We start from the raw sequence: 12,195 nt of genomic DNA, 5'->3' as shown, positions 1-12,195 counted from the left end.
TTTTTATTGTTTAAATAATTGAAGCATTACGTAAAAATGAAGATATTGGTTAGATGCAGCCCTAAAGACTCTTTAGAAGAGTTTAATATTGTGGCGACCCACTAGAGGGCACCACTCACACCCAAGCTGGGAGGAAGGGTTCTGCTGCTGTGTTATATCCCCACAGTCGGACCCCGGTATTCGCCCGCGCATGTCGCCTCAACCCCATGAAACTGTCCGTCGCTCGGGAGGAGTTCGCGGCTATGGAGCGCCTGGGCATTGTGCAACGCTTGAACAGCGCCTGGGCCTCTCCACTTCACATGGTGCCCAAGCCAGATGGGCGGTGGCAACCTTGTGGGGATTTAAAATACGGGGATTTAAATAACCTTACAGAGAACAACCGTTACCCGATTCCCCACATCCAGGATTTTTCCGCCCATCTTGCCGGGACCTCGATTTTTTTCCAAAATCGATTTGGTGCAGGGATATCACCAAGTGCCAGTGCGCGCTGAGGATGTTCTGAAAACCACTGTCATCACCCCCTTTGGTTTGTTCGAGTTTTTGCGCATGCTGTTTGGGTTGAAAGGTGCCGCCCAGACCTTTCAGCGACTTATGGACTCTGTTTTGCGTGGGCTACCTTTCGTTTTCGTCTGTCTGGATGACATATTGGTGGCCAGCACGAATCCTGATCATGAACCCTTCGAAGTGCCAGTTTGGTTTACCGGTCCTGGATTTCCTGGGGCACCGCATCTCCGATGGTAGCGTGGTCCCGTTGCCAGACAAGGTGCAAGCCGTCGCAGCTTTTCCGCGTCCCGCCTCGGTTAAAACATTGAATGAGTACCCGCTGACTGGTCCCCTGACTGCCTCCGTGTGTTTTCCGCGGCGAAGTCGGCGAAGTCCGGCATCTGGCAGCCCCTCACCTTTTTCAGTCGTTTACTACAGACATTCAGCACGTGGCTAGTAAGCGTTTTGGTCCCCCCGCTGACATTACCTCGGACAGAGGCCCTCGGTTTGTGTCGGAACTTTGGTCTGCGATGGAAGGTCCACCGCACCACGGCATACCACCCGCAGGCTAACGGGATGTGCGAGCGGTTTCACTAGTCACTCAAGGCCGCGCTCCGTGCTTCTTTAACGAGTGGTAACTGGGTCGACCGTCTGAGGCCCCTTTTCTGTCACTGGCCCGGTGCACCACTGCATGCCAGATGTTTTTGTTCAGCAGTCGTTGGAATCTTCTCCTTTCATTTTGGTTTGGCGTGACGCCCATCAACCCCCCTTGCGTCCGCTTTACGACAGCCCGTTTCGGGTTATTGCATCAGGTCCCAAGCATTTTGTTTTGGATTTGGGGGACGGTAGGAGGTAGTTTCAGTGAACCGCCTTAAGCCTGCACACGTTCTGCAGAATGCTCCTGTGGTGCTGGCCCATGCCCCCTGCCGCGACCGCCCACCTGCTGCCGGGACGTTGGACTCTGACCCTCCCTCTGAGATCGCTCCGTGCCCGCCGGTGCTCGTCCGGCCAGCAGAGGGTTCGGCATGTCTTTCCTGGCCTGGTGGACCCACAGCCAGTTCTGGACGTTTGATTAAGCCCCGGGTCCTGGATTGTTTGGGTGTTCAGGGGGGACATGTGTGGCGACCCATTAGAGGGCTCCACTCACACCCAAGCTGGGAGGAAGGGTTCTGCTGTGTTTGGACGCAATATGCTCAGTTTATGTTTGGAGGTGAATCAAGTTGGAGTGTAAAACTAGAGCTCCTGTGTCGTGTGTCACATGCCTCCATAGTGTCATATTTTTATATGATATCTAGCACCAGTGATTTTTTGGTCAGCACTATCCATCATTCTGTATTTTGAGAAGTTTTCACTAAAGACAGTTCCCACTAAAGTATTAGCATTACTAAAGGTAATACCCTACATTCATGGGCAAATAGTAGAATAGAAAGAAAACATTCTCAAAAATCCTTTGATTTGATTTAAAGTAAATCCTGACAAGAAAAAAATGTTGTGTTGACCACACTTTCCTGGCTGACACTGCTGCACTGCTATACAAAAAAAAATTCACAGCCGAGAAAGAAAAAGAAAACTGTGGTTTCGGCCCACTTGCAATCATCTTCACCCAGGGAGCCACTTCTGTGTGCATCAAATTCCTCCTACCTTCCTGGCTCCTCGCTGCATTTGGCCAGAGGAGTAAATGTGCCAGTGGAAGCTCATGGGGCTAACCAGTGCCTATTGCAGAGGTGGACTGTTTTGCCTTTTGGGCATGTGCCTTTAAAGGCTTATTCCAGAAAGCTGTTACTATCGGCTGACTAACCTTTGCTGTGCCCAAAAACAAACTCGCAAAAAAAGAAGAAAAAAACGCCAGTTTGCAATTTCCAAATCAGCACCTGCTCCAAATTTTATAAAGGAGTCTCTGGATTTCAACTAAAAACATTAAGAAACATCTAAAACTGCTATTTAAATAAAATTGCATAAATCACCAGAAGTCGAGTTACAACCTTGTCACATGACAACGGCGATAAGCCGGATGCCACAGCAGGTCTGCGGGCTCATTCATTTTCAGCACAATGAGTTGTGCACTGGGGTGTTGAGGTCAGACCAAACCTAAACCAACGGGGCAATGATTTGATTTTCTGCTTCATAAACACTTTCTTATTTGGGAGCGGTGCGTTGTGCCTCGCAGCAGAGGTGGGCATCTTTATGTAATTTGGCTCTAAGGAAGGAGCTGCTGACAGTCGAATCTCAGTGTTGGTCCGTCAGAGGGCAAAGAGCTCATGAAATTAATTTTGTGTGAAGAGAAGCCCCCATAGTACCTGGGATATAATTTGCTTGCTTAAATTTTCTTGTCTTTGGTAAAATAGATTTAGGAGAGGCTAGAGAAGAGAGACAGTTTGCCTTTGTGACATGACGTTTCCGTTGTGAATGCAGCAGCTTTCTGCAATGCGTTTTTAACTCTTTTTTTCACCGTTTGTTTGCTTTAATCTGCAGAGGAGGAGTGGGGAACTACCCGAGCCAGTCTCAAAGCCCCTGTTTTACGGCTGACGCGAGGAGGCTACAGAAAACATCCTTATGGCAGATACTAAAGGTGGTCCAGACCTCCAATTCTCAGCTATTTATATCTATTTTTTAAATCCATTATAAATGTTGTAACAGTTATTTTATTTTTGGCCCATCTTCTTCAGAAAGTAAAAAGAAAATCCCCACCCCCATAAAGCGCATAAAGCAACAATTATTGCAGTATACTGATGTTTGAGCCTTTTTTTTAACAAAAGAGACACTTAACAGTTCTCATCCATATGCAGGAAGGTTGTTCTTGGCTGTTTAAATGCCCTTCATTCCAGCTCCCTCTGCCCTAAAACATTAATCTGCAGATTTATTCTTGTGGGATTTGCGTGACTAGTTGGTTTCCATTTAGTGTCTTTAATGTAGTGATTACTAAGGTTTAATAGCCAACCCCTGTTCACTGTGTTAAAGCAGGCAATCATAGAGACATAATTTGACTTAGAGAGCCTATCAAAACTCTGCTGCGTCTCTCTACTTGCTTTAATTGCTAAGGAGACTTCGGTGCCCCACATAATAGAGGCATTTTCGTGGTGTTGCGAAACATCCAGTGATGCCATGTCCGTTTTTATCCACCGTGACACGCTACTAGATGTGGAAAACAAGCAAAACTTTTTCTCATTTTAGTTGTGCCTGTTCTTCAAATACGAGTTTGTCTAGGGGGAAATTAGTTTTGCCCTCTTATGCGAGTATTTTTTTTTAAGTTATTCAAACCCTATTGGCACTTTTTTCCTAATTTGGAAAACGGCCCACAAAATCCAGCTTAGCTCTTTGTCAGTGACTTTACAGGCACGATGAGTCTTTAACCAGCCACAGCTACGGAGAAAATGTGTTCACTTTAAATTTGAAAAAGTTTTTTTTTAAAAAACTTCAACCTTTCTCCAGAGTTCACTGATTGGTGGCTGCTGTCTGGTTTAAATTACTTCATGGAGAAATTCAAACTGATTTCTTCAAGGCAATTTTTTTTCCACTTTTTTGATGATTTGGTTTAGTAAAAATAAAAACTGTTGCTTTTCTCTCACTTTATCTGAACAGAACTAATCTGCAACTTTGATTTGATTTGCAAAAACTATAACTAACCAACGGCAAGTCTAAACACTCCCCACAACACAAATAACATTAAATGCAACAAATGGAAACCTATCCTGAAGAAGAGTTGAAGACCTGAGTGCAGAGTGTCTAAATGACCTAAAATTTTCTTCTAAAAAAATGTTTAATGTTGAAATATCAGGCAAAATTACCCTAGGCCATGTTGTGACTTTAAATGATACAAAATGATGTGAGATCATGATCGTGCAAAACACAGTTTTGGTTGAAAGCAATGTACAGTGTGTAATTTCTAATGCGTGCTTTGTTCTGTGTGTAATCTGTATTTGTACATAAGGCATTTAATAAAAACAGCATAAACCTCCAACACAGTGTGTAAGACTTTCTAAATAGCAGCCTGTGAAGCATTAAATTGCTATTGTTCTGCAGTTTGTTAACGCGATACGTGACGCAATTCAAGCTTCTTGTTTCTAAAACCTAACATCTGCTTGCAGGTAACGGCTAACTCGTTTCATAAAGAAAACCCACCAACCTGTCCCAAATGAATCATTTGTAAAACACCGTATGTTATCCTTGAATATCTGATCACTTTCTTAAGAAACTAATAAATTTCTGTTCTTAATTCATTCTCTGAAGTTGTACATCATTAAACAGACACTGATTGACTCTGATATGGCGTTTAAAGAGGTAAGAAGTCCTCATATATTATCATAATAATGCCTTAAAAATTCTCAGCATTTGGAGCTTAAAGAAAAGCATGTGGGCAATACGGGATCTAGATGCTGGTATTTACCTTCTGATTGAATGTCATTGCTGAGGGGGGAAAACAACGGCCTCAGCAACTCATCAATGTCTCTGCTAACGCCTTTCTGCATTTCTGTCATTTAACCTGAGAAACCTGCTCTGTAACTTTCCGTTCTTTAAATATCGAAGCTGAGATCTATTTAGCAATTTGAATTCTCTTTTGTGATTAGTACACCTGAAGCCTGACTCTCATTAAGAGTGTAGATCACGGGACTCAAAGGAAGACTAAACACTAAGCAGGTAACCCTAATGATAATCCTAATCTAACCTCCACTTAAAAAAAAGTAAACCTGCCCGTTTTAACCCCAAATAAATGCACTGTTGTATTAAAATCCCTTCCCATCTCTAACTAGATCCACAAGGAATTCAGCTGTTATAAAAGAGAGAATAAATTTTAATAAAAAGACACTAAAATATTGTTCGGCAAACTAAACACCACATCGGTGGTATAAAAGTAATTCTAATAAAATGTCACTTTTATAATACCTTGAATTGGTTTACTTTTTTCACAGTGATGGAATGTAACAAGGCTTGTGTGTAAATATTGCATGCATGCATTCTATACTTGTGGACTAGCGATGATGCATAGGACCGATTCATTCTTTATAACGCTGATTTGTTCTTCTCCGTAGATAAGGAAACACACCGCGGTGTGTTTTGGTCAAAGAGGAGAGGAATGTAATAGGTGAGTGGAGACACTGTCACGACCTCAGTTGCAGAAATAATCAGTGATTCACACTTTTAACATGTAAATGGGGCATAATTGGGAGAGGATTAGAAAGTTTCTTCACTGGATTCCTTTCGCACATTCAGCAAAAACTCTAAATGCTAACTTGAAATCATAGGTGACACATTAAAACCACCTGAAAACTCATATATGTTGATGTCTGAATGTTCATTTTAACGTTAGCTCACTATCCACAGTATTATAAACCACATTATGTTTGTTTATATTTCTATGATTAAGAGCAATATTTTCTTGCGGCTGGCTGTGTCACACTTGAGGGATTGAAATATAATTTCCATCTCGTGGAATATTCTGATAGATTCTCTATTAATGCTCGTTTACATTAGCTGTAAGTGTGAGAGCTTTCACAGGTCTGACAGCTCATTAAGAACACAATAAAGCACAGACATGCAATTAAAATAATGGAAACAAAAGATGTATAGGAAGCAGAATCTAACTAAAACTGCAATATAATTAGAAATAATTAATCATCTGATTAGAAGAATGGTAGAGTACTGACTGTATGAGATTGGCTCAGAGTGAAGTATTTGCGCTGCGCAAGGCGAGATGTTAAGGTCAATTGTATGTGCAGAAATGAGGGGGGAGGTTTTGGAGTTGCAGAAAGCAACGTGTGTGTTATTGCCAAGATTATATGCTGTCAGTCTTGCGTGCTTTTGTCTCAGCTGGACCCGTTATTGCACATTTCCTTTCTGCTGTTCAGTAATGCTCTTATTGTATCTCTGTGTGCATTTTTCACTTCAGTTTTTGTTTTATTACTCTGCAAATACAGTTCCGCTTAATCCCTACCCATATGGAAAAGATATATATAAATCTTATAAAGTTTGTATCTGTCTTGTGTGAAACTTGTATGTAAAGCATATAAGAGTGAAAACAGATATAAGATCCCTTGAAAAATTATATAATGAAACTTGTATGTTTTGGATACTTACGAAAACAATGTATGAAAGTAATGAGAAAGTGGCCACTTTCATGAGTAAATCATGTAAGCCTTATATGATTTACTCATGAAAGTGGCCACTTTCATGAGTAATCACATATAAGTTTTTACTATTTCTTTTCCATATGGGTATGGTCAGATACCTGCTGACTTATTCATAACTCGTCCACTTCTATTGACTTTTTCCAATAGAAGGGTGCGTTTTGTAACACCCGTGCATGTCATGCATAACAAGATATATGCACCTTGTGAGATGTAGCATCAGTAGTTGTTTATATTAGTGCTGAATCGTTGAGAATAGAATCGAGAGTTTTCACCTCTCACACTACAATCATTTTTGATTATGCATTTCCACAATAATACACACACAGCTTATTACAGCTGTAGCATTTACTAATTATTAACATTGCTTTATCTAAGACCTTCATCGCAACAGTTGCACATACCGTTATGAATGTCATTCATTCATCCATCCGTCCAAGGGCAAAAGTCCCCACTGGGAAAAAATACTGCTTTTAATCAAGGACAAAAACTGTTTCTATTAGTCTCTAATTCTTTTTACTATTATTATTATTATTATTATTATTATTATTATACCCAACCAGTTTATTACGTACACCTTTTCAACTGCTCATTAACACAAATATCTAATCACAGCCAAATGGCAGATACCCAGTGCATTTAGGTGTTTAAGCACGGTCAAGAACCTGCTGAACACAAGCATGTTGAGGGTTTAAATGGTCCGGTAAATAGAAAATATCCAATGAGCAGCACATCTCTGGGCGAAAATGCTCAGAGCCGATAGAAAGACTAGACTAACTTAAATAACCAAGTAACCGAATAACCAAGGTTTGCAGAAGAGCATCTCTTATTTTACATGTCAAACTTCAAAGCAGATGTGCTACAACAGCAGAAGACCACACTGGGTTCCTCGCCTGTCAGCAAAAAACAGGAAACTGAGGCTACAGTTCACTCAAAACTGGACAGTAAACAATGGTGAGACAAGTCTCGATTTGTGCTGTAACTTCCAGATGGTAGGGTCAGAATTTGGTGTAAACATGAATGGATCCGGTTACCTTGTATCATAGGTAATGGTATGGAGAATAGTTTCTTGGCACTCTTTGGGGACTTTAGTGCCAACTGGGCATTATTTAAACACCACAGCCTACCGGAGTATTGTTGCTGATCCCTTTATGACCACAGTGTACCCATCATCTGATGTGTCATGTCACAGAGCTCAAACTGGTTTCTTGAACAAGTCAATCAGTTCATTGTACCCACAATGCCCCCACATTTACTACATGTCAAAACAATAGAGCACCTTTGGGATGAGGTGGAATATGAGATTCACATTGTGGATGTGCATCTTTCCATTAGGGAAATATATATAACCTATAGACGGGGGTAAGAACTGCTTTTGAGCAAGCCTCAAACATACCTCACACTACCACACTGACATTGTCCTACATTTCTGACAAAAGTCATGTACTGTAAAATTAAGACACAATCATAATTGTTGCATTGTCATTGTTTACTCTTCTCCAGAGCAGAAGAAATTGAAAACGGCTCCTACAGACCTGAAGATTACACTTTGCCATCAAGCAAGTTCAGGTCCTTCACTGGCCGGGGAAGTATCTAGGTAGGTACGCAGTGTCGTCCTCCATAAATCACCTGACAAAACAGCTATATAATGCCTCCCTAAGCAATAAGGTGAAAATGTTTACTTGGGGAACATATATAAAGAATGTTTGTGTCAACATAATGCAATATTCACAAGATGTCGTCAATTTGTACGTCACCAGTAGCATTGTCACACAGGATATTTTCCAAGGTTATTTTCACAGTGTAATATTGTAGGCTAGCAGTGAGCCGCAGCACTGTGCGTCTTATTAAATGAACCCACAGAAAACAGCATTTTCATTGAAAACATTTCAGCGATACTGCAGTTAATTAAAAGGATTACATGTGATTGTTCAGTTTTTCTTTGAACAAGTGCAGGGGTTACATGACTGCTATGAATAAATTATAGATTAAATAGCTGAAGTTTGATTTTTATACTTGCAGTATGAATCGAAAATAGTTTCAGTAGTACTTTTCCTCTTAAAACTAGCTCTCCTGTTTATCTGCACCTATGAGTTGGAAGTAATCATTGCTGCTGGAAACTCTGTGCATCTCAGTGATGTTCATGCCCCCTTTGCCAGAAGCGCTCTCGGATCCATTTTCATAACAAGCCTGCCGCCAGCTCAAGACCAGCCAAGAGATGAAATCCCAAAGCCTGCTATGGATGTTGATGTATTTCTTAAAATGAATGCCGCTAATAAAACTGCTCCCACACTGAGATTACAAAAGGGATCTTTTTAAATGAGTCATTATTCATTGTGACTTTTTTTTCTTTGCACAAAGAATTAAACTCATGAAGACTTTGCAGTTGTCTTTGCATCTCCTCAGATGCCATTAGTCCACGCACGTATCCATGGTGATTCTTGTACATTGCGCAGACCTTTGCTGCAGCCTCAGGCACTATAAAAACCAGCAGCTGGTTTTTTCTCTCTTTTTTTTTTATAGCAAAAATGTTTATGCAGCCTCAATACTCCTAATAGAATACACAAAAGCCGAATCAGTAAAGATTCTCTTGGATTTTCATCTTTGCTGATGAAAAAGTAAAGATCATTTCTTTCCTCTGTTTGTTGTACACAGAAATAAGTTTGGACTTGGAGAGAAGGGATGATGCAACATGATGGAAAGAGATTACAGATCACAAATAGGTAAGGAGATACTGGTAACTATGATCATTTACTTTGCTCTTTTTTTAACCTTTTCGTTCATATTTATTCATCAAGAGGTGATCTGATTTATATTTAAAAGGAAATTCTCACACGCTGGTAAATCTTTCTCCAGTTTTGCAGGTATAGCAGGAAACTTTTATTAACACAAACTTTTATGGCTAACCTGCTTTAACTGTGTTAAAGCAGGTTAGCCATAATTTCTGTGAGGAATCATCAAGTGATTGTTTTGATATTACTTCTTCATTATAGTTCCCGTTGGCCTGTGTAGTTGTTTATAACAGATGAGGTAGCGCTGTTAAAATCTGGCATCAGTAACAATGGCCAAAACACTCTAAAAGTAAAACACTCACTGCAATGAAGCTTTTTTAACACAAGTTAGCTGAAAGCAGGTCTGTGAGAAAATGGAGTTATAAAGCACTTTTTTTTAGCTTACCTAAGCACAAAAAGAAGAATTTTGTCCAGCCAAGAAATGATATTGATACATAAAACCTACTAAATACTATAAAACCATTATGGATTTGTATGTTTTTTGTGCAGATTAAGCAAATTAACTGATGAACTGCAGACAAAACCAGACTGGCTGTTCTGTCCTGTGTCCCATCTTTATTGTTTGAATTGTATGATATTGTATTTATTTCTTATACAGACCTAAATAAATAGATATAGTAGACAGAATACAGCTAGAAGGTAAGTTTGTTTTCTATCATTCCCAAGCGGTGTACAAAGTCACACTCTGGAAGTGTCATCACTGACTTGGTAATCAGACAGGAAAATAAGTATAAATATAAATGATAGAAAATAGTCCTTGCACAGCTTGAAGTTATATCAACACATTCTGCAGTCGTGTAATGATACCATCTGCTTATGGGTTCAGACTGGCTGTGAGAGAGACGGAGACATTCACAGACATGCAACATGCTGCAGGCTAGTCGCTAATTCTGTAAAGCAGCTGTGCAAGCAAACGATGGCTTCACACTCTTTATTGACAGCTCTCGTGCTCACTTTCTTATTTTCTCAAGTAATTGCACCTATTTGTTTTTAACAAGACAATAAAAAGCTCATTTGAAAAGGTCTAGGTGATAGAGAAGAGGTCTACCTCTTTCCATATCCATCTCAAGGACGAGCTGATTGTCTCCGGCTAAAAGCTGCGTCTCTATACAAAACATCACCCAGGATGTCAGACGCGTGTTGACAGATTATAACTGGGGGATTCATAAAGAGACAGCCAGTGGATGGAGGCGAATTACCGCACTGCATTTGATGCACATCCAGCCAAAATGTCAGACTCGGGGCTCAAAGGCTCTCCGCATAAACAAACAAACAGCTACACACCAAGGACACAAGTGTCATCTGTCATACAAATCAGAATCCATTCACACGACACGACTACATGTTTGTCACATGAATAGCTCCATTCATTGATGTATAGAAAGAAAAGAATCATTTGACATTTTGGGAAACATTCATTCATATTTCAGAGTCTGATAAAGAGGGTCCATGCCACACAGGCAGAAAATGGTTAACTTAGTCTATTTCTTCATTAATTCTGCAAGCTATCTATATCTCTATCTATGTAACTCAATCTACTAGTGAGCTTCAGAAGACCTTCCTCCCTGATTTTCAGGTTGATTGACTAGGATTGACTGGGAAAATCCAGTTTTTATTCTAGGCTTTATAATTAGAGTAGCAGCACAACCATAGTGTCAATCTTCTCATCCAATTCTTGCCAAGAAAGTAGAATATTACAAAAAAGCAAACCTGTAAAATGCTTTTCAACTATTTACTTTTATCAGTTTTTTTTTTTTCCAGCAGTACACAAGTCCATTTACCTCTGCTCTATTTGTGTTACAGGTTGCTGTGCACTAAGAAGACAGCAGGTCACACTCCTGGTGGACAATATTTTTTTTTAATGTTTTTATGTGTGCTTACGCCCTTAGACTACATGTGTATTATATATACAGACTTTTATTTATTTATTTAGTTTTGACCTGTAAAAATCTCCCAAGGTTAGAAAACTAGGATTCCTGTTTTTGGAGCTGAAAAGTCCCATTCATTTATTTTTGATATTTGAAATGCACTTTTGGCGTAATGTCACTTCTGTTCAGTATTCTTTTATTTTGCTGTGGCCTAAAGTGAAAATATATATATATATATTTTTTTTTTAAAAGTCTCAACACGACTGCACCTTATTTTATTTAAAGGTGCTGTCATTTGGTGGCTGTTGTCATTACCAACCTGAGTGCACCCTGTGTCTGTTCCCAGCTCTCTAATAAATGCTTCAGTTAGGGCTGCCAACACGAACATGTTAGTTCATTAAATAAGTCGAGCCCACTGCTGGCATTCTGGCCAAGTGTCAAAGCTACTTTACGGGCCCGACCCGTCACTGCCTCCACAATACACTCCAGCAGCCAGTCACAGCTCACCTCTTGTCATTTTCAAAGTGGTAGTCATAATGAACGGTGCTGTCTCCAGCTCTACATATGGTTCACGGTGATTAACGCTTGAGATTGATAGAAGCAATACAAGCTCCCTACAATTCAAATAAATGTTCACGACTGTCTTCTTTCTGGATTTGTGTGTTCGTATTTGATTTACAAAACAATCGATTGCCTCATAAACCAGTCGCACCAAACCTTCTCGCGATGTGTTCAAGTCAAACAGCTCGCAGGTTTAACGACTCAAATTTGATGCGGGTGTTCGTCTTTGTGTTATCTTTTCGGGTGGAAAGGGGTGTTGTGAATCCGCTCAGATGAACAGCAGACTTGTTTCGTCAAAATATCCACCACCACCCCCCCTCATTCTGACATTTGTTTAATTCATTCGCTCGATGACATAGACTCCACAGA

At 40.3% G+C, this 12,195-nt stretch overlaps 1 protein-coding gene across 3 annotated transcripts in view; it reads left to right on the top strand.

The window, feature by feature from the left end:
- Window positions 1–11,920, top strand: part of khdrbs2 (KH domain containing, RNA binding, signal transduction associated 2) — a 78,358-nt gene extending 66,438 nt beyond the window's left edge. The window contains exons 9-13 of one of the 3 annotated variants that reach the window (XR_014894847.1): window positions 2,956–3,052; window positions 5,511–5,563; window positions 8,109–8,202; window positions 9,261–9,328; window positions 11,201–11,920. Coding sequence is in view for 1 of the 3 variants with exons in the window: in XM_085297087.1 (XP_085153213.1) it covers window positions 2,956–3,050 (95 nt within the window). In the remaining 2 variants the exon portion in view is untranslated. Of the gene's footprint in view, window positions 1–2,955; window positions 5,389–5,510; window positions 5,564–8,108; window positions 8,203–9,260 lie in introns of those variants that run through there. The other 2 variants (XR_014894848.1, XM_085297087.1) reach the window with 2 other exon arrangements.
- Window positions 11,921–12,195: the final 275 nt, after the last annotated feature.

The sequence above is a fragment of the Mchenga conophoros genome, linkage group LG13, assembly GCF_057382185.1.
Source record: "Mchenga conophoros isolate Kocher_MC1m ecotype Shallow Benthic linkage group LG13, M_conophoros_male_GT1.1, whole genome shotgun sequence".
NCBI classification, from domain to species: Eukaryota; Metazoa; Chordata; class Actinopteri; order Cichliformes; family Cichlidae; genus Mchenga; species Mchenga conophoros.
This window is presented reverse-complemented; position numbering and strand designations above follow the sequence as displayed.